This window comes from Lepus europaeus, chromosome 4 (genome assembly GCF_033115175.1).
Source record: "Lepus europaeus isolate LE1 chromosome 4, mLepTim1.pri, whole genome shotgun sequence".
NCBI lineage: Eukaryota > Metazoa > Chordata > Mammalia > Lagomorpha > Leporidae > Lepus > Lepus europaeus.
Window position 1 is genome coordinate 163,244,908 of NC_084830.1, and position 22,906 is coordinate 163,267,813.

The window sequence follows — 22,906 nt, forward strand, 5'->3', positions numbered from 1 at the left end:
ATCTCTGTGGGCTCCCATGGCTTCAGCTGCCATCACTAAGACCATGTCTCACGAGTTATCTCCAACCCAGATTGCTTTGAGTGTCCAGCAGGTAAAGCAGAAGTGCAAGTCTTGTGTAACACAGGGTGTTCTTGTAGTCAGTAATCCTCCTCCCCCCTCCTGCCCTCTCAGAGCAGCAGGCACCCAGGTCCCTCCTCTCGAGCAGCCTTCTGTCACCTGCACCAACAACATGACCCTTTTTTCAAAGACCTTTCCCAGCTCCAGGTAGTGCCAAGCACCACTGGGTCTGGCAGCACTCCCCTTCCTTCGGACTTATCACTCAGGCTCTGTCTGTGTCTGACTCAGGCACATTCTTAGCTTGTGGTTGACCAGATGTGTGATAAGTAGGAATGAGTGAAAAGAGTAAGAGATAGAGAAGGCACACATACTTTCATGTCAGCCAGTGTTGTGAGCCCTACCCTACACCCTCACTGTTCTTTTCCCTGAAGTAAGATCTGACTACAGGTCCCTTTGCTTCTGAAGGCAAACAGTGAACCCCAGGAGCCCATTCAATAGGAGTGGGGTTGCAGCTGAATGGCATGGGAATGTCTGAGCCTGACTCAGGGCATCCTCTCAGGAAGATAAAGAATGGGGGCTGGTAAGATGCAGGTCCTTGGCCGGCGCCACGGCTCAATAGGCTAATCCTCCACCTGCAGCGCTGGTTCTAATCCCGGTTGGGGAGCCGGATTCTGTCCCAGTCGCTCCTCTTCCAGTCCAGCTCTCTGCTGTGGCCCAGGAAGGCAATAGAAGATGGCCCAAGTCCTTGGGCCCTGTACCCGCATGGGAGACCAGGAGGAAGCACCTGGTTCATGGCTTCAGATCAGCGTAGCGCACCAGCTGTAACAGCCATTTGGGGGGTGAACCAAAAGAAGGATGCCCTTTCTCTCTGTCTCTCTCTCTCTCACTGTCTAACTCTGCCTGTCAAAAAAATAAAAAAAGAGATACAGGTCCTATCCCTGGGTTAGTGAGAGTAGTGCCAGGAACTGGAATTGTTGCAGATTGTATTAGACTTAACAAATGCCTGGGAGGGCATTTGGCCTAGCACACACGTCCTGCATCAGAATGCCTAGGTTCAGTACCTGGTACAGCTCCTGACTCCAGCATTCTGCCAGTGTAGATTCTGGGAGGCAGTGGTATGGCTCGGGTAGTTGGGTCCTTGCCACCCCTGCAGGAAACCTGGATTGAGAGCCCTGACTCCCTGCTCTGTTTCAGGCATTTGGGAAGTGAAGCAGCGGATGAGAGCTTACGTACACGCTCTCTCTATTTATACCTTCCTACCTATCTCTCTATCTCTCTCTGCCATTCATAAGTAAATAAATAATCTTGGGGCTGGTGCTGTGGCATAGAAGATTAAGCCTCTGCCTCCAGTGCCGGCATCTCATGTGGGTGCCAGTTGAGTCCTGGCTGCTCCACTTCTAGTCCTACTCTCTGCTAATGCACCTGGGAAATCAGCAAAAGATGACCCAAATACTTAAACCCCTGTACCCCCATGAGAGACCTGGAAGAAGCTCCTGACTTCAGCCTGGGTCAGCCTCAGCCATTGTGGCCACTGGGGAGTGAACCAGGGGATGGAAGACCTCTAGAGAGAGAGAGAGAGAGAAGGGGTGGGGTGGTCTTCCATCTAGTGATTCCCTCCCCATATGGCCGCAATGGCCAGAACTGTGCCAATCCAGAGCCAGGAGCCATCTCCTAGGGGTCTCCTACACAGGTGCAGAGGCCCAAAGACTTGAGCCATCCTCCACTGCTTTCCCAGGCCATAGCAGAGAACTGGATCTGAAGTGGAGCAGCTGGGACTTGAAATGATGCCCATATGGGGTGGCGGCACTGCAGGCGGTGGCTTTATCCACTATGCCGCAGCCCTGGCTCCAAAATTTATGCTTTTTAAAACGTGTTGCTCTCCATACAGTAAAATCTGGTTGTTTAGTGATGCACAATAATAGTTCTGATATTTGAAAGCATCCCATTGTACATTAGTATTGTTAAATGTGTATTGTCCATTGATACTCCAGTTAATTGAAAGTAAAATTATTAGAACTCATAAGAATTATAACCTTATCCAGATTTCTTTCTAAATTAAAAGTGAGTATGTGGTTTTTAAGGATGGGGCTTTGCTTCCTGCTGAATCTCATGGGAATTATTCTTCATAGTAAGTTATATTTAATTGTGCCCTAGATGCAAGAAGACATCTTTTCTTGCAAAGGTAGGGGAGTCCAAGCAGTTAAACTTCAGTGTTCATTTGCAAGTGACAGAAATATGTTAATTGCTTTCCTTGGGTGAATGATTCTTAATCCCCTAGGAATGATAGAGATTTAAATTCATTTCACTAATTTGATTTTTGAAAAATGTGAATGTTCATAGACTACTGTAAGGAGCTAATGAAGTATTGCAATGAAATCTAGGTTACTGGGTGGATTTCATTCAAAATATGACACTATAATATTCCTCAGTGGTGGAATTAAGTTTTCATCAAAGCAATCAGCCCCTAATGCTTCAGTGATTCTGAGCACCCTCGACTGCTGAAGCTTCTCTGTGCTGGACAGAAGATCAGCACATTGGATGCCACAAAATGCGGCTGTCGCTGTGTCTTACAGGTGCTGCTTAGCACAGCAGTTAAATGGGAAGTGTGATCAGTTTGGTGGAGAGTCCTGCAGTTCAGGACTTTGTTAAGAAATTCTCCCTTACATTGCTCTTCTGTGAAAGGGCCCAGCCAGAGACTAATGGGCTTTTCCTTTGATGTTCTTGCCTTTACCTTACCAAGTAAATTGTAAGTGCTTTTTGTCATTTTATTTTCATTTATTTGAAAGGCAGAATGACAGAAAGAATGAGAGAGCTTCCATCCACTGGTGGTTCGGCTCCCATGTGAGTGGCTGGGAGCCAGGTGCTTTGAGCCTGCTGCCTCCCAGGGTGCTCATTAAGAGGACACTGGGCCGGAATGGGAGCAGGACTGGAACTCTGGCACTCCTGAGTGTCAGCCGCTGTGTCATAACACCAAACCCCACATTGCTTTTTTTATTTTTTTAAAGATTTATTTTATTTACAGAGAGAGAGGCAGAGCCACAGGAAAAGCTCTTTGATCCTCTGCTTTACTCCCTAAGTGACTATGACAGTTGGGGCTAGGCCAGGCCAAAGCCAGGAGCCAGGAACTCAATGTAGACCACACCTGCCCCAAGAAAAAGGGCTTTTTTTCTTTTGATTTTTTTAAACAAAGATTTATTTATTTGAAAGGCACAGTTACAGAGAGAGGGGGGAGACACACAGAGAAAGAGAGAGAGAGATCTTCCATCCTCTGGTTTACTCTCCAAATGGTGACAAAGCTAGCACTGGGCCAGACCAAAGCCAGGAGCCTGAAACTGCATCAGATCTCCCAGGTGGAGGCAGGAGCCCAAGCACTTGGGCCTTCTGCTGCTGCTTTCCCAGGTGCATTAGAAGGAAGCTGGATTGGAAGTGGAGCAGCTGGGACTTGAACTGGAACTCAGATGGGATGTCAGTATTGCAGGTGGCAGCTTAACCTGCTGTGGCACAATGTTGGCCCCAGATTTTTGTTTTTAGACAGCTTGAAGTAAACTACCTAGTGGTAAAAGTTATGGCAGTTAAAATATTCAAGAATAGCATTGAAAGGTGCTAAGCGTTTTGCATGCATTTTTGAGTCACTTCTCTGCCTAAAGCCTTTGATTTCAGGGTACCTAAACCCCTTCCCTGCTGACCTCTCCACTGTACCTCTGACCGCTTCTCACCTTTATATTCTAGCCTCCAACCAACTCAGCCATTTTTTTTAAACATTTGACTATTAGTCTTTTTTTTTTTTTTTTAATATTTAAGTGTTTATTTGAACGGCAGAGTGACAGAACAGGAGAGAGAATTTTCTTTTGTTGATTCACTCCTGAAATGCCTGCAACAGCCAGGGCGGGGTCAGATTTGCCAAGGCCAGTCACCAGGTGCTCCATCTGGGCCTCCCAGTAGGGTGACAGACACCTGTTGGGCCATCATCCTCCACCTCCTAGATATGTTAGCAGGAAGCTGGATCAGAAGTACAGAGTAGCTGGGACTCCAGCTGGTGCTGCAGTATGGAAGGCGGGGTCCCAAGTGACAGCTTAACCTTCTGTGCTATGATGCTCATCCCTAACTCAGCTACTTTTAATACTTTTAAGGTACCTGCCTGTGGCCTGTACTAGTTCAGATCTGCTGTTCTTCTGCTGGTACACGATCCATATGCTCAAGCTTTGCCCATCATACAGGACGGGGTTGAAAAACCTTTCCTGATGTTCCTGCCTTGGTCTGGGCTCCATCCCTCCCCTGTGCTCCCCTAGCATTGGCATTGCTACATCATAGCAATTACTATCCTGTACAGGCCTATGTCCTTGATATATCCTACCAAGGTGACTGTCAACATGAGTCCTGGCATGTGCATGGCACTGCAGTGCTAACTTTTGAGTGAGTGACGTTGATTTAAGTCTTGTCATAGTTCAGTGAGACGGGTCCTGTCATTAAGGGGCATTTGGCAGAGAGGGATTGGAAGCTCATACAGGATCTTGCCTAGCTCAAACATCTCGTAAGTGGCAGGGCCAGATTTAAATGGGGGTCAGTTCCAGAGGTCCCTGCTGGGCGTACTGCTCCTACTTTCTCATCTCAAATGTGTTTGTGGCCTGTAGAGCTAGCATCTGTAAGACATGGGGTTGGCAGACTTGAAGGAAGGAGAGTTGTGGGAGGTGATGAGCAGGCTGATGGATTAGGTTGAGATCTCATTTGTGGGGATCATGGGCCCAGGTTTGGGCATGCTGAGTGTGAGATGCCTGTTGGTCATCCCCATGGAAATGCACAGTAGCATACTGTTGGATGGTGAGGCTCAGAGAAGGTCCAGATGTGGGGACCTTGGATCATCATGGCTGTTCCCCACAGCCCAGTTGGGCTGGTGGCTGATGTCCTGAACTCTCTTCCATCCATCTGCTCTTGGTGCCTGCATCTCACACACCGTATGAAGGACGACTAATATGAAGAGACCATGTGGTACCATACATATTCAGATGTAGGACAGGTCTGTTGTCTTTGCCTTTTAGCACTTACCTACACTAATACACACATATGGTTCAAAATCTGCCATTATAACTGAAGAATTCTTTGCTTTTGAGTCATGGTCCTTTAGTTTTTTAAAGCAAGATCTGATGATTTCATCACATCACATCACATCACATCACATTTCCACCTTTGCACCTTAAAAAAAGGGCGAGGGGCCTGTGTTGTGGCACAGTTGGTTAAGCTGCCTCCTACAATGCTGGCATCCCATATCATAAAGCTCTGTTTCGCATCCAGGCTGCTCCGTTTATAGTCGGGATCCCTTCTGATGCACCTGAGAAAGCAGTGGAAGATGGCCCAAGTGCTTGGGCCCCTGAACCCACGTGGGAGACCTGGAAGGCGTTTTAGTTTCTGCCTTTGGCCTGGCATAGCCCCTACCATTGAAGGCATTTGGGGGGTGAACCAGTGGACAGTAGATCTCTTTCTCTTTCTCTCTCTGTTGCTTTGGCTTTCAAATAAATAAAATAAATCTTTTAAAAAAAGTTTTAAGAAAGAGAAAGGCATGACCATAAAAGGAATGTATGTGTGTGCAAAATTTGGAAATAAATGAGTAAGCGAGTAATTCTATAATGTACTATCAAGTAAAATTTTCATGTTCTTTTAGTTATTAATAATTCAAGGGATCATACTTGAGTTTTATATTAAACTGAATTTTCTCATTTTCTTTATACTTTTTAAAAACTTGATTTTTAATAAGTAGTCATATACCATATTATATAATTATCTATTAATAAACATGTAGATATTCAGTCTTTGCTCATATGAATAATGCAGCTATATAACTTTACTTTATTACACAGTTATCTTCCCTTATCCATGGAAGATGTTCCAAAACCCCCAGTAGGTGCCTGAAACCACAGATGGTACTGGGCAACATTGGTACTATGTTTTTTACTATACATACTTAACTATGATAAGTTCAATGTTTGTTAGGTACAGTAAGAGATTGACAGCAATAATAATAAAGTAAAAGGATTATTAGCAATGTGTGGATAAAAGTTAGTTAAAACTTACTGTGTATTTCCAGCTAACATTTTTGGTCTGTGCCCATGGGTACCTGGAACTGAGAAAAGCAAACCCCAGATAAGCGGACACTCCTGTATCTTTAGGGTAGCTCAGCGGGGAGCCGAAGAGAGAGGAGGGAGTGGAATGTGAGGGAGCTAAAGAAAATAAATGAAGAGACTAAGCAGTTGATTGTGGAGAGTGGGTGTCTGATGTTAAAGATAAAACAAGGGTACTGTGGAACCCTGGGTGGGGTGGTCTTTGTAAAACAATCCACAGATCGGCCTAAAAAGACTAAACACACACACTATATGAATTAAATTGGAACCATCTGCTTTTCTACCCCAATCTGCTTACATAGTCTTCTGCTTGTTGCTTTTTTTGAGCCCAGGTGCTTGAACAGGGTGCAGGAGTGCAGTCATGGAGGGTGTCAGGAGGCTGCCAGGGATGGAGGGTGGAGGAGAGGGGAGCTGGGCAGAGGGTGGGAACTCACCTGGGCTGCTGTGCAGTTTCCACACTGGTTTCTCCAGGGCAGCCTAACTGTGGCCACTGTGGCATTGACATTCTCATCTGTGGGGCTGGCCTTCCCCCCACCCTTTAACTGGCCAAGTGAAACCAACTTTAATATGTTTTGGTAAGAGATGATGCACTTGAACATCTAGCAGTGTTTGACTCTCATGTATACCTGTCTCCTCAGGATCTAGTAGTAACCTACTGCTGAGTTTTCCGTGAGCCAGTCTAATGCAGAAAGTTTATTCCAGCAGACTATAATAGGGACTGCTGAATTTTATTTTCTGGCCAAGGAATGTTACCATTACAAATTGCTAGTGTTTGTCTTTTTCTTATGGTGACTTCCTATAAATAACAACAAGATTATTACTTGAAAATTCCTAAATTGAACTATGTTGCTAAGTATGAGCCCACAGTTAAAGGCTTTATTTAATTTTATTTAAAGTGGATGTGACCAAAATGCTAATCTAAAGGAACATTTAACCTACTGGTTGGCAAACTGTGCCGTGTAATCAATTTAGCTCTTGGAATCACAGTAACTATTTTTGTAGCAGAATGGAGGAAGGCTGGGTTGTAGCTTCAGGCTGGTTTTGTTTTTTTCTTTTAAGAAGCTCATTAATCCAGTGGCCCACCCTGGACGACCCACTGGCTGGAGGCTTGGGCTGCTAGGATGGTGTTAGTGCAGCTTTCAGTAAGAAAAGGAGCGTCTCCAGCTGTGTGAGTGAAGCCATCTGCAAGCTGTCCTTGTGTTCCTCCTCCCTGGCTTGTCCAGTGTTGGGAAAGCCAAGCTGGGAATCTTGCTGTGGTATGGGAGGTGCCAGAGCCTGGCTCCCCATTCTGAAACACCATTCAGTGCAAAGATATCTTCTCAAAAATAAGGTATAATATTCATTCAGAAATGAGTATTTATGAAAATAGAGTTGATTATGGAAACTGGGATGATGAAAGCATTTATATTTAATGAGTCCAATAACCCAGTATTAGGCCCATCAGAGGATTTGTATAAACTTGACTGAATGAAAGGAAATAGCTTCCAGGGTGCTAGCCTCGCCTCAGTTTTGTTAACCCATCAGAGCTTTTTAGTTAAATGAAATTATTCCAGCTTAACATAGCTGCTTGCCTGTTAGTTAGAGTTACACTGTCAATAGCGTATTAGGGGAAGGGGGACTGGAGCCGTTTCCAGTGTGTGGAATTTGGTTTGTGCTCCACTCCAACTGCCGCTGCACATTGTGCCCAGCACTGAAGCTGTCCTGGGCAGTAGGTGCCACCTGACAGCACATGCAAAGGGAGTCCCCAGTGACCTGGAGGCCTCCCTGGCTTCAGTGCTGGGCAGCTCTGCCTTGGTGAAACCTTCTCTTCCTCTGGACACCAGTCATCCATGCATAGGGCAGGCCTGGGAGGATGGGGAAAGGAGACAACAGAGCCTGTTTCACGGTGTTGTGCGGCTATCCTCCCTGAGCCGAGTTGCTTCCAAGTTCTTGACTCGGTGTCAGGAATGAGTTCAAGGAGATGTCAAGGTGTAAAAGGAAGCAGGATTCATTGAAAGGGATAGAATGCACTCAGGGGGCTGGCATTGGGGCACAGTAGGTTAATCTTCCACCTGTGGCGCCAGCATCCCATATGGGCGCTGGTTCGAGTCCCGGCTGCTCCTCTTCAGATCCAGCTCTCTGCTGTGGCCTGGGAAAACAGTAGAAGACCTAAGTCCTTGGGCCCTTGTACCATGTGGGAGACGCGGAAGAAGCTCCTGGATCCTGGCTTCTGGCTTCAGATCGGCGCAGTTCCGGCCATTGAGACCATTTGGGGAGTGAACCAACGGTTAGAAGACCTTTCTCTCTGCGTCTCCCTCTCACTGTCTATAAGTCTACCTCTCACATAAATAAATAAATAAATAAATCTTAAAAAAAAAACCAACCCCACAGGAGTGCAGGCAACTTCTCTTGATGAGAAAGGAAGGACGTCCTGTAGATTAGGGGGTGGTCCCCTAACTGGAATATTCAAAGGAGCTGTAGTGTGGGTGGGGCTTGTACTCCTCCCTTCTTTGCCCATTTTTGGAAATTTTGAAAGGGTCATGGCGTCTCCACAGAGGACTGGAGCACATGCATGGTCATCTTTAGGGAGGTGTCTGGGAGTCTCACGTGTGAGGGGGAGTGGGTGTGCTGAGCCAGCACTCACGTTACGTGTTTCCAGCCAGTGCACTGGGAAGGGGCTGGGTTTGGGGGTGCTGCTGGCAGTCTTCGGCTTCCTCACCTGTCCAGCACTGCTCACCCTTTCTTCCATCATCCAGTTCATTGTGGAGGAGGAGATTCCTGATTTTTATTACTGTGACCATCTCTGGAGTGTAATGTGCAGTTTGTTGCTTACTGTAATTTAATCACAGAATGCTCATCTTGGGTGCAGCTGACTGCTTGGCACCACCATGCACAGTTTTCCTCTTCCCCAAAAGTCATCTTGTGCTTCATCTCCACCCCCACATCCATGTGCTTTACAACGCAGCCTCATCCTGTTTCTCATGTTTGCATTTTGTAGCATCTTCAGTGACTGGGGTGTCTAGCACTTTGTGTGTATTTCTGCTGCCCTTCTCTGACACCAAGTGTAAAATCAGAAAATCGAAGGCGATCCAGTTGAAGAAGGCCCTGTGATGTTGAAGGCATGGCTCAGGGTAAAGCTTGGAACCCCTGACTCCCAGTTTTAAATCACTTGACTGAGAGCAGTGGAGGTGATTGCTAGGAAAGCCCTGAATCAGGAGGACTCCTGGCTCCCTTAGGTAGTACACTGCAGTTGCTGATGGAACTGCTTCTGGGGAAAAGAAGCATTCATGGCGTCCCTGCCCGTTACTGGGGATGAGCACTCATTCAGTAACGGGTCAGGAATTGTTTCCTGCTTTGGAGAAAATGCTGCTTCTCTCTTCGCACTACAAAAATGTGTGCTCTCTCTCCTTCAACCTCTCCTACTGTCTGATAAATTCAGTGGATTCAGGGGCTGTTCTCTTTTCTGTTACAGAAAGTAACTGGTAGTTTTCTCCTTAGTTCAATAATGCTTTCATGTTGGTGAAACAGTCATGCTCATTAATGCTCTTACATTGATGAAATAGTAACAAATACAGTGACTTATTTAAACTATTGCTTGCTCTGTTTCTTTTAAAGATTTATCTGTTAGAAGGTTAGAGTTACAGAGAGAAGACACACACACACACACACACAGGGAGAGGGAGAGAGACAGAAAGAGAAACAGAGAAAGAAAGAAAAATATCTTCAGTCTACTAGTTCACTCCCTAAATGGCCACAACGGCTGGGACTGGGCCAGGCCAAAGCCAGGAGTCAGGAGTTTCCTTTGGATCTCCCACATGGGTGCAGAGGCCCAAGCACTTGAGCTGTCTTTGCTGCTTTTCCAGGTACACCAGCAGGGAACTGGGTTGGAAGTGGAGCAGCTGGGACTTGAATAAGTGCCCATATGGATGCGGGCGTCACAAGCGGCAGCTTTACCTGCTCTGCTCCATTTCTCAAGTCCCCTTTGCTGGCAGCCTCAAGGATCAGCATCTGCCTGGCTGACACTGTTGCGTTGCTGTGATTCTGCACTGCATAACCACTTGAAAGTTAGTGGTTTTGTTAGCTTGAGATTAAAAATTGAAATGAATGAAGGAGAGCAAAAGAAAAACCTTTCTAGATATGATAGGAGAGTAGTGTACCATAATTCATTCACACAAGTGTTCACCTGCAATCTAAGCATTATCATATCCACTCTTTAAAAGAATAATAGTATTTTGTTGAAGGAATAGGCTCATAAATCCCAAAAAGCTAACTATGTTTTGTGACTGGTGTTGCTTGAATTCTGATGAGCTTATTCCTGTTTCTAACTACTGAAAAAGCAAATACATCTGAATATGGACAAGTATGTCTTGGTAATTAGAAATTACAGAGAAAGAAAGAGTGATATTTTGTTATCAGAAGGGTTTTCTATTACTTGGTTTTACTAAAATGAACATGGTAGAGCCAAATTTTAAATTGATGAAAGAAATTAAATTGCTTCTATTTTATCTGTCAGGATTAAGGGGAATTGGGGAGAGATATCCACCAGCTTGTATTTGTAGGGTCACCTGAGATTAAAAAAAGACCACACATGTTTATGTAGAGGATGGTTAGCATTTGGAAATCACCAGCAGGAGGTAGGTGTTTGGCCTGGCAGTTAGGACCCCTGCCTCCTGCTTCAAGTGCCTCCCAGTCACGGCTTCAGACTCAGGTTCCTAACAGCACAAACCCTGGGAGACAGCAGTGATGACTCAAGTAACTGGGTCCCCTCTACCCCTGTGGGAGACCTGAATTGCATTCCTGGCTCCTGGTTTTGGCCCCAGCCCAGCAGGCATTTGGGGAGTGAATCTGCAAATGGGAGCTGTATTCTGTCTTGCCTCAAATAAATAAAATTAAGCCATTTTTAAAAAAATCACCAATAGAACAAAAAGACTATGTCACTACACATATGGCATTAGAGATTATGGCATTGGTTCACATTTGAGTGCTTACTGTGTGTCTGGTGTGATGAGGAACTTGAAACAGGTTACATAGCTTTCCAAAGTAACATTGGAAATGAAAGAGCCTCAGAATAACAAATATCAGCCACCCACCTCCCCCCCCCCAAAAAAAAGGGGGGCAAGAAAAGATAAACTATAGACAAGCTAAAGCTAGGCAGGCTTGAGTTTTTAATACAGAGAACTGACCTTAAAGTGAGTATACCTGTTGAGTTATTCCATCTTTTGAGCAGATGTTCTTATTTGGGTCTCTGTTAGGGTAACCAGCCATCTGTTTGCCTAGGGATTTCAGTATAAGAACTGCAGTAGTCCTGAGCAAACCAAGATGGTTGGTCAGTGTATGTCTAATGTTGACACCCAGTTTTGTTTCTCGCTTGATGCTGGGATATCCTTTACTAAAGTGAAGACGAACAATCATCTTTTTTATAAACCGAGTCCCTTGTCTGTGGTTGTTGTCTTCTCCTTCCAGGCTTGAGCCTGGAGACCTCACTTTGTACAGGGCTGTTTACCGTGCCCAGTGATTTGTGAATCAGAGTTCTGGGTGGATGATGGGAGGGATGAAAACTGAGCTCTTGTTGATAAGGAAACTGAGTCAAGCAAAGGAAGAGTTATTTCCTGTGGCCGCAGGAATCCAAAGCAACCAAGTCAGCATTACCTGCTATGATTCTGTGCTTAGAAATGTAAACACACTTGGTCATTGAAGGGTCTAATTCTGAGGTGTACTGTTGTAATCAGTGGCTTGCTTCAGTTGCTTAGTTAAGCTAGATGAACTGATGGAAAATTAAATGAAGCAAACATTTTTGTCCTTGTCCTGGCAAACGGTTCCTTTTCCCCAAGGAGAGATTAAGCCCATATGTGCGAACATTTTATTTGCACATTTGTTTGGTTTTTGCAAGGAGATTTAAGAGGTAAAGTGAAATAGTTATCTAAATGTCGCAGGCTTTTCTTACCCCGAGGCTGGTGGTGTGCGGGCCATTTGATTTAAAGAGAAAAACCATAATGAGTTACTTGGGAGGTCACACAGGCCTGGGATTGGGGATGTAGCTCAGGTCACATGAAATTTCTGTTGGTCCACTTTCTCGGCAGAAGCTTCTGCTTCACCTGGGTAGGTTTAAAAGTGAGGATGGGACTTGCATCAGGACACATGAAGCATTTTTGCATCACATTATGTGGGGTAAAGGGTGTCCAGTCAGATGTGGGTGGGTGCCAGAAGGATGATGATTGGTGTCTTGGGAGTGTGGAACCTTTTTAAGTTATATTTCTTTCTTTTTTTTTTTGGACAGGCAGAGTGGATAGTGAGAGAGACAGAGAAAGGTCTTCCTTTTTGCCGTTGGTTCACCCTCCAATGGCCACTGCGGCTGGCACATCTCGCTGATCCGAAGCCAGGAGCCAGGTGCTTCTCCTGGTCTCCCATGGGGTACAGGGCCCAAGCACTTGGGCCATCCTCCACTGCCTTCCCGGGCCACAGCAGAGAGCTGGCCTGGAAGAGGGGCAACCGGGATAGAATCCGGCGCCCCAACCGGGACTAGAACCCGGTGTGCCGACGCTGCAAGGCAGAGGATTAGCCTGTTGAGCCACGGCGCCGGCCAAGTTATATTTCTTAATGAAATAAAGGCAGAGAGAAAGAGAGATTGCTTTTTTTTTTTCTTTAAGATTATTTGAGTGGTAGAGTTACAGAAAAGAGAGAGAGAGAGAGACAGAAAGGTCTTCCATCTCCTGGTTCACTCCCCAAATGGCTGCAACACCTGGAGCTGGGCTGATCCCAAGCCAGGAGCCAGGAAATTCTTCCAGGTCTCCCACGTGGGTACAGGGGCTTAAAGACTTGGGTGGTCCTCTGCTCCTTTCCCAGGCTAGAAGCAGAGGAGCTGGATTGGAAGGGGAGCAGCTGGGACAGGAACCAGCACCCATATGGGATGCCAGCACTGCAGGGGAAGGCTTTTTATTTGCAAGTTCACTTTGCAAACGCCTGCAGTAGCTGTGTTGGGCTAGACTGAAGCCAGGATCCTGCAGCTCCATTTAGGTCTCTCACGTGGGTGTCAGGGACTGGACCACACTTGCTGCCTCCCTGGAGCATTAGCACGAAGCTGGATTGGAACAAAGTGTCCAGGACTCAAACCAGGCAGTTGGGTGTGGGATAGAGGAGTCCCAAGCAGTGGCTTTACATACTGTGCTGCAATGCCTGCTCTGGAAACCTGGACTTTTTTCTTTTTTAAGATTTATTTATTTACATGAAAGAGTTAAACAGAGAGAGAAGGAGAGGCAGAGAGAGAGAGGTCTTCCATCCACTGGTTCACTCCCCAGTTGGCCGCAACAGCTGGAGCTGCACTGATCCAGAGCCAGGAGCCAGGAGCTTCTTCCGGGTCTCTCACGTGGGTACAGGGGCCCAAGGACTTTGGCCATCTTCCATTGCTTTCCCAGGCCACAGCAGAGAGCTGGATGGGAAGTGGAGCAGCCGGGTCTTGAACCAGTGCCCATATGGGATGCCGGCACTGCAGGTGGTGGCTTCACCCGCTACACCACAGCGCCGGCCCCAAACCTGGACTTTTCATGTATTTTATGTTCCCCATCCTTCCCCCAGCACTGCCCAGGGGACTGGACTGAGTACTTTATTTTCTCATCCTCTATTTTATATGATTCCTTTTTCGTAAACACCTCCGTGGATTTGATGTGTACTTCCAGTGAATATGGGATTCTGTCTGTGACAGGCTTAGGCAGTGACGGAGATCAGCTCTGCCCAGGTTCTGCCGTGAACCGCCCATGCTTGGATACCCTGCGCCAGGGACGTGAAGGTGAGTAGCCACCTTCCCGATTACTGACTCCTAGTACTATTACATTTCTAATAACTAGGCTTGCTTAAGAAAAGATGCATTGAAATTGCGAAAGAGGGAAACTTTATTTGTCTTGCATAAATGGCAAAAACAATTATTCTAGTGCAGAAGTAACGGCGCTTCTAGATCTAGCTCGCTACTTCAGGTACTCTTCTTCTATTTTGCATCCTAAAATCTGTTTTAAACTATGTTCAAAAGCCCAACTGTTCCTTTCTCTTCTCCCAAAACATTTTCTTATGCTCTCTTCCTTCTTTTTGGAGATGAAAATTTTTTGTTTTGTATATGTTTGAGAATTTGAAAGATGCCTTCCTGTTTTGCCTCACCTCTGAAAGGAATGTTGCAGTGGTAAAAAGCAATGAAAGCAGGTGGCCAAGGTGTTCTTTGCCACCTTTCTAGTGCTGGTCTCTTCTGCCCTTCTCCTGATTGCTGCTCTGACATTCCCATGACGATGACTGAGGGCAGCTGTGAACTAGATAAATTAGGTCCTTTATCACCAAATGAAAAGCCATTGACATTTTAGCAGTGCTAAACTCATTAACAGTTTTAGCCGGAGTCCTGCTTTTAGCAAAGCTCCATCCAGGGCATGTGACTGTAGGTTGGGGAAGATAAAGACCTTACTCCTCATTAGCAAGTGCAATAAATGGCAAACAGTTTGTGGGAGTCCCTGAATAACATTAATCAGGTTTAGAAAGCTACTACAATGTAATCATTTGTTTTGATGTCACTGAGGAAAAAACCACATTGTTCTAGAGTTATAAACAAGCTGCCTTTTGAAAGTGTTATTGCTGTAGTAGCTAAACGCAAGAGATAGGAGTTTAATCACATGGGCATTCTTCTTCATTGGGGTTCAGTGGCCCCTGTTCCGCACAGTAAAAGACCCAAGCTTCCTTTGAGAGAGGTCACAGGGTGCTCCTGTGGCTGCTGGCTCTGTAGTCAGAGTGATTATTGAGCCTGTCTCCCTCCAGGTTGCAAAGCTGCTCTTTGTTTTTCCCCCTGTCTTCTCTGTCAAATGTTCACTTACCCTAGTATTTCCACTGCAACCTCCACCCTTTTTAATTTTTGTAACCCTGTGATACTTTTTACTTCATCCCTGCATTTTCACTTTTGTGGATAATGTCAGTCACTTGTATTACTGTCTTGTGTCTTATCCTAACCAGTCAGGATCCTGTTGACCTCTTGAAGGTGATGTGTTTTGGCAGGATTTTCTTCCCCCTTAAGCTCACTGTTCTGACATTCTAGAGGCTCATTAAAGCTGGTGTCCAGATAACCAAAGTTTACCAATGGTTGATTTTTTTTAAAAAAAACCCAGGGCAGGCATTTGGTACAGCAATCAAGCCACCTGCTGGGATGCCCACATCTCAAGTCAGAGTGTCTGGGTTTGAGTTCGCACTGCATTCGGGGTTCCAGCTTCCTGCTGACACACACACTGGGGCTGTGAGATTCTCTGTGTGTGTGAGAGAGAGAGGCTGTGTGTGACAGAGAGGCTTTGTGTGTGAGAGGTTGTAAGACAGAGAGACTGTGTGTATGTGTGTGTGTGAGTGTGTGCTTGCATTTGAGGGTTGACCCAATATTGTCAGCTACTCTAGGAAAAACCGTTAGAGCATTTTAGCAGGGAGGTGGTCTGGCAGAGTGGTGCTTTGAGGAGCTGAGTTTTGGACATCTTTGCGTCAGATTGCTTGTGTAGGGAAGATAGAGGTATGGCAGGGAGGAAAGGGGCTGAAGGCAGTGAGGTTTCAGTAACCCAGGTCTGCAAAGAGGAGGCCTTGGTTATGGTGGAAGAAGTATTTGTCTGCACAGTGACAGAATTCAGTGGGTCACCCTAGTTGCTGAAGGAAGGGCCTTAAAGGAGACAAAGATATAACTGACTTTGGTTCTTTTCTTCATTATCCATTCCACTTAATTCTATTCTACCTGAAGATCAGTTCTCCTTCAGAAGACATAACCTTTTTATGTTACATATAAATATAGGAATTATATTTAATAATTTTGTTAAGATTTAGTTCATATGCCATATAATTTATCCATGCAAAGTATATAATTCAGTGGTTTGTAGTATATTCTCAGGACTGTGCAACAGTCACCACAGTCTGGTTTTAGAACATTGTCATCAACCCACACGAGAAGCTCCATTAGCAAGTCCCTCCTGGCCTCTCATCTTTCTAGGGGTCCACGTGCCTACTTCCGTGCCTGCAGATTTGCCTACTGTAGAAATTGTACATAATCAGCCTTCTATCTGTGGAATCCATATCCACGGATTCAGCTTACTTCAGATGGAAGATGCTGCGGTTTCAATATGTCCTTTAAGGATTTGACTTGTAATTTTTTGAAAAAGAGTTTATTGAAAGGCAGAGATACAGAGAGAGAAGAAGAGAGAGAGAGAAAGAGAGAGATCCTCCATCCACCGTTTCACTCCTCAAATGACTGCAACAGCCAGGGCTGAGCCAGGCTGAAGCCAGGAGCAAGGAGCCTCTTCTGGGCCTCCCACATGGGTGGCAGGGGCCCAAGGGCTTGGGCCATCCTCAGCTGTTTTCCCAGGCACATTCGCAGGGAGCTGGATCAGAAGTGGAGCGCCAGGAGTTGAACCGACGCACATATGGGATTCCGCTGCTGCAGGCAATGGTTTCACCTGCTGCGCCGCAATGCTGGCTGCTACAGTAACTTGTGCAAGCAAAGAAGGTGGCACTACCTTTCTCATGTAATAAATAATGCACACCACTAGTGTCTGAGTCTGTTTCTGTCAGGGGCACCATTTCCCAGCCATCTGATAGTCACATCAAACAAAACCTTGCCACATACTGAGACCTGCTACATCACGGACACACCTTGAAAACATGCTGAGGGAAAGAAGACACCACAAAAGGCCACTACATGTTGATAGCTTGGTATTCATGGGGGATTGGTTCCAGCACTGGTTCCATCCCATGGGCACAAAAACCTGCAGATGCTCAAGTCTTGTTAAATGGGGCGGTACTTGCATATAACCTATGCACATTCTCCTGTATACTTTAAATGATCTCTGGATTACTTACATTAGGCAGTACTATGTTGGTAGCTGTTGTACTGTATCATTCAGAAAATAATAATGAGGCCTGTACATGTGCAGTGCAGATGCAGCTTCTTTTCCTCAGTATTCTCTGTATGAGTCTGTTTTTCATTACTGTAATGAAGTACCTGAGACCTGGTAACTTCATAGAGTTTTACTTTGGCTCACAGCGGTGGAGGTCATTGTGGCCACTTGGGAAGTGAACAGTGGATGTAAGATCTCTGTCTCTGTCTCTGTAACTCTATCTTTTAAATAAATCTTTTCTTTTTTAAAGAAGAATTACTGTAAAGATCTGTTAATCTTTATGAACATTGTTTTTATATAAACTTGGAGATTTTATAGCCTATTTTGCTTAAGAAAAGATGAATTACAGGTGTGCGGAGATAAAATGTAAGCATGATTACTTTCGGGTTGATGGTGGCACATGTGTAAATTGCCAACTGATGATACTCTTGGGAAGTCATCCTATAGGTGTGTCCAGGATTGGTTCCATGACGAGATTCTCCAGGGCAGCACTTAGAGAGGAGAGCAGAGAGCTGAAGGACCAGAGTGAGAGCGCCCTAGGATCCAGGGGAGCGGCAGACCTGTTCTGCCAAAATGGTTTAATAATGTGATCATTGCTGAGTTCTCCTAATGAGCTAAATGTTGGCCAAGTCATGTCTGTGCAGGATTCTCTGACCCAGTTTATTGTTGGCCCAAGGCCACGTGCTAACCGGTCACTAACTTGGGCCTTTGTATTAAAAACAAAATGAGACAAAGCAAAGTACCCTGGGCTTGCAGTGTGACCTGGATTTCAGCCCGATTCTGTGACCTAATCTCTTTCTGCTTTAGATTTGTCTGCGGAAGGCAGTCCCCTATGAGAATCACTTCATAGGCAGCAAGATTTGCACAAAGGCTCTGTAAATGCTAAGGTGCCTTTAAATGCTGGGGAGTGGTATTGTTCCATCAGCTTCCTATCCCTCTTCCAAATAAATACAAGACAAGTCAGAGGGAAAATAGCAGGGATTTCCCAAGGACTGACTCTGTGGCAAGCCTTGCTATGTTGTGTAATATGTATGTATTGTATAGGTGATTGTTGCTGGGTAAGTGCTTTGGAAAGAGGATATCTAGGCTGAATTTCTTTCCTCTGTGTGTGTTTTTTCTTTTCCCCTGAAGTGGTGGTAGTGGTTGAGCTGTGTGTGCTGAGAATGGACAGGAGTATTAAACAAAAGTAACTATAGAGCCGAGCCAAGGTAGAGGTTGATCTAAGCAAGGACAAAAGTTCAGTAAGAACCATTAAAAAAACGAACATAAGTTTTTTTGTTTTTTTTTAAACTGTTATTTGGCACGGGCCCTAGGATTTAATGAAAGTTGAAATCAGGTGCCTGAGTCTGCCCCATAGCATGAGGGTCTTCTGAGAGCTGTCTTTGGACGGAACCTCGTTATCCCCCTCCTATGCTGATATTGTTTGTTTTCCCTACCTCTGTTAGAGCAGGCAGGTGGATACTTGCATGTTGTCTGCCCAGGTCTCTTCCTCCTCTGTTTTCTGGGAATTGTCCTGCATTTCGTTTTTACTTTTACACACAGGCCTGTCAGCTGGACCTATAATCGGGCCATTTGGAAATGAGGCCTCTGGAAAAGGGGAGATGTATTCTCTGGTGGTCTATGGGTGAGGGGCTCCATCTGCAGTGAGGGAAGAAGAAAGGAGGTGTGCCCAGGTTCTTCCATGCTACCCTCGGTGTGGAGGTTCCTGTGTATCTGCAGAAATTGAAAAGGGAGAAGTGTGCTTGGTTTTTTGCTTCCACTATGTCAAGTGGTTTGGGGGCGTACAACCCAAGGCACCCTAATGTAGTAGTACAAAGAAGTCCTGAGGTTTTAAGAGTTTGTATGAAGACCTGTTAGAAGGCAGAATTGTAGCATGTAGGTTGGGGATGAGTTCCTGAAAATGTGGACCTGTAGAGAGGGCTGCTGTGTCCTTTTCTGTGTGCAGACAGTGAGGTTGGGGTACATCCTGAGAGTGACAGCCTGCTCCGACCCAGAGGCAAAAGCCTTTGCTAAGGATGCCAGGTTGGGGTGGGGTAAGCCACCACAGGGTGCCTGTCCAGTGCAGCTGCTTGTCCCTGAGTTGATGTTCTGAGGATCTGGAATACACAGAGGCATCTAAGACTCGGGCCCAAGTCTCTCTCTCTCTCTCTTTATTTATTTATTTTTGTCACGGGCTGCATAGCGAATATTTCTAGTTTTTCTGGTTAGATGGTTTCAGTCTCAGCCACTGTTGGATGAAGCAGCTAGAGATAGCATGCAGACAAGTGAGCATAGCAGTGTTCCACCACACCATGATGTAAAACTGCTGAGATTTCAATTTTTTTTTTTTTTTAAATTTATTTGAAGGAGTTACGCAGAGAGAGAAGGAGAGGCAGGGAGAGAGAGAGGTCTTCCATCCACTGGTTTACTCCCCAATTGGCCGCAACAGCCGGAGCTGCACCGATCCGAAGCCAGGAACCAGGTGCTTTCTCTGGGTCTCCCATGTGGGTGCAGGGGCCCAAAGACCTGGGCCATCCTCTACTGCTTTCCCAGGCCACAGCAGAGAGCCAGATCGGAAGCGGAGCAGTCGGGTCTTGAACTGGTGCTCAGATGAGATGCCAGCACTGCAAGCGGTGGCTTTACCTGCTATGCCATAGCGCTGGCCCTGAGATTCCAATTTTACTCAAGGTTTACGTGTCCTGAGATATTCTTTTGATTTTTTAAAAAAACCATTTAAAAATGTTAAAGTCTTGGCTTTTAGGCTGTATATGGTGGGTGGACTTGGCCATGGGCTGTAGTTCACAGATCCCTGGAGCATCCTGTGAAGCTAAGGGGCTGTCTATTTTTGAAATAGCTGAGGTGGGGGCTGGTACTGTGGCGTAGCAAGTAAAACTGCCGCTTGCAGTGCCGGCATCCCAGGTGGGCATCAGTTTGAGTCCTGGCTGCTCTACTTCCTATCCAGCTCTCTGCTGTGGCCTGGGAAAGCAGTGGAAGATGGCCCCCCTACACCCATGTGGGAGACCTGGAAGAAGCTCTTGGCTTCAGATCGGCCCAGTTCTAGCGGTTGATGCTATTTGGGGAGTGAAACAGCGGATGGACGACCTCTCTCTCTCTCTCTCTCACTCTCTCACTCTCTCTCTCTCCTTCTGCCTCTGCCTTTCAAACAAATAAATACATCTTTAAAAAAAGAAATATCTGAGGTGGGTGAGACAAGCCTTCATTGAGTGTGAGTCCTAGCTAGCTCAATCTTTTTATTAACCTCACAGCACCCCTTAAGACAGTAGGCTAGTGTCTAGCCCTTGAGGTTAAAGGAAAGATTTTAAGTCAATGGAGCTGGGCTTTCTGCTGGGAGCAGTCTTGAGGTATGTGTGAACCCTGACTGAAGTGCTCTGCTCACTGTAGCTTTGAGGGAGGCACCGTTATGATGCTGTCCACATTTAAATAGAGAAACCAAGTCCCCTGGAAGTGGTGTGAAGCCCGGATTAGAATTACAGAGTTTAATTTTCTCATCTATAGTTTTGCCATTGATATTCTCACATTCTCTCCTCTCTAATAGTGGAAAGATCTAAGTGTGCTTTTTAAAAAAAAAAAAAAAACCCTGCTTTTTTGAAGTATAGTTGACACACAGTGAGCTGCACATATGTAAGGTGTACAGTTTGAGAAGTTTTGTTAGTGGTGTATGTACATGAAGCTGTTACTGCAGTCAGGATAACCAGTGGTACTTAGCAGCCCCAGGATACCCTGTCGTCCCTCTGCATTCCTGTTCCTTGCTGTTTAGGCAGTCACTGATGTGCTTCCTCCTCTGTAGTTCTCATTTTATTGAATTATGTATAAGCATGGAACCTTTAAATATGGACTTTTTGTGTCTGACTGCTTTGAGCATAATTTTAAAATTTACCTGTGTGTTTGTATCTAACAGCAAGCCAGCCCTTTATTTAGTTGTATGGCTATACCACAGTTTGCTTATTCCTCTCTTGACGTATCTTTGAATTGTTTCCAGTTTCTGGTTATTTCACAGAAAGCTCTGTTCACATTTGTTTATGGCACTTTTATGGATGTGTGCTTTTATTTCTCTTGTGTTTGGATCCCAGTTGAGAGGTAACTGGGAGAGGTAGTGTTGCGCCTAGTGGCCGAGATGCCTTAGCTTAGGACCCCTGCAACCACACCATGTTTGAGTCCTGGCTATACTTTTTGGTTCCAGCTTCCTGCTAATGCACACAGTGAGAGGCTCCTGGTGATGGCCCAAGTGTTTGGGTCCCTGCACTCATGGGGGAGATCTGGGCTCCTGGCTTCAGCCTGGACCAGCCCTGCCTATTGTAGGCATTTTGGAGGGGAGAACCAATGGATAGAAGATTTCTGTCTGTCTCTGTGTCTCTGCCTTTCAGATAAATAAAAATAATTTTTGACAAAGGTAACTGGGATCTAGTTACTTTACCTTTAGTTTTTTTTTTCTTTCTTTCTTTTTAAGATTTTATTTATTTATTTGAGAAGTAGCGTTACAGAGAGAGGTAAAAACAGAGAAAGGTCTTCCATCCCCTGGTTCACTCTCCAAATGGCTGCAATGGTCGGAGCTGAGCCAATCCAAAGCCAAGAGCCAGGAGCTTCTTCCAGGTCTACCATGCTGGTGCAGAGGCCCAAGGACTTGGGCCATCCTCTACTGCTTTTCCAGGCCACAGCGGAGAGCTGGACTGGAAGTGGAGCAGCGGGGACTACAACCGGCACCCATATGGGATGCCGGCACTGCAGGCCAGGGCTTTAACTGCTGCACCACAGCACCAGCCCATTTCTTTATTAAAAAGAGAAGAACTGTTTCTGCCTTGCAAGGTTGTGATGGGGAATTAGGAAATGTATATAAATATTTGCACATAAATACTTGGTAAACAATAATGACTGCTGTTTCCTACCATCTTTTAAAGGGCATTCATTTTAGTACAAATAAATTTTTAAATCCATACGTAGTCTTCATAACGGGCATTTTCCACAAACTTTTTGAAGACCTATGTTTACATGGATTTCAAAAATTTATACAAAAATTTTTAAATTCCATTTTTCAAAACTTTTTGAACTACCATGTACATGTAAATAATTATGAGACCAGAAAAGTGGTAGCTTTTCCCATAAAACCCAAGCCATGAATGGTTTCTCTTGACCGTTTCCTCTCCTTTCTGCCTGAGAGTGAACGTGATAATTAAAGTAGAGGGGTAGCATACCCAGGGCCATGGGGTTAGCACTACTGTTGCTGGCAGTCTTTGCAGTTTATGCTTGTGGTCATATGCCAAAGAGCTGTAAGGTCCTGGAAGCACAGTGTATCCACGAAAGTGCGTTTCTTCAGGAAGCCTTGGGAGAATAGCCCTTTTGTTTTGCATGGACCTTGTGCTTTTTAGAGCTTTGAGACATATGTGAAGTTGTTAGTGCTGCCAAGTGGGTGACAGATTGCTTAATCAGTTTTTCCAGGTCTTCATTGCCAGAAGGGAGATGGACACGTGGGTCTTTGAACTTTTAACAATTAGGTTTGTGTGCACTTCCATAGCGTTAGTGGAAATGGATTTTAGGAGTTACCTAGCATCTTGTGTGCACTTTGTAGTAAAAGGAAGTGGCTAGCGGAAATACCTCAAATTTTGGACAAAACCCGTTTGTCAGAATCTCAAAGGGCAGTGCTTTGGGGAAGAACATGTACAAACATGCTGCTTTCTACCTACCCAAGACAGGGATTCCCTTCTTCCAGGTTGGTATATTTAACTTATTTTTTTTAAAGTGTAAGTTAAATTGAAAGCAGGCTTTATTGTTCCTCTTTAACTCTTAAGGATGAGCGTATTTGTCCACTTTTCCCATCAGTGTTAATATTTGGTGTTAATGAGTCTCTTTTTAAAATTCTCTTAAAGGTTTAGA

At 45.3% G+C, this 22,906-nt stretch overlaps 1 protein-coding gene across 4 annotated transcripts in view; it reads left to right on the top strand.

The window, feature by feature from the left end:
• MCC (MCC regulator of WNT signaling pathway) overlaps positions 1-22,906 on the top strand; it is a 446,585-nt gene that overhangs the window by 187,767 nt on the left and 235,912 nt on the right. The window contains exon 1 of one of the 4 annotated variants that reach the window (XM_062189310.1): positions 22,663-22,742. The exons of the other annotated variants lie outside the window; for them this stretch is intronic. Coding sequence (XP_062045294.1) covers positions 22,689-22,742 — 54 coding nt within the window. The 5' untranslated portion in view covers positions 22,663-22,688. Of the gene's footprint in view, positions 1-22,662; positions 22,743-22,906 lie in introns of those variants that run through there. 4 annotated transcript variants of the gene reach the window in all.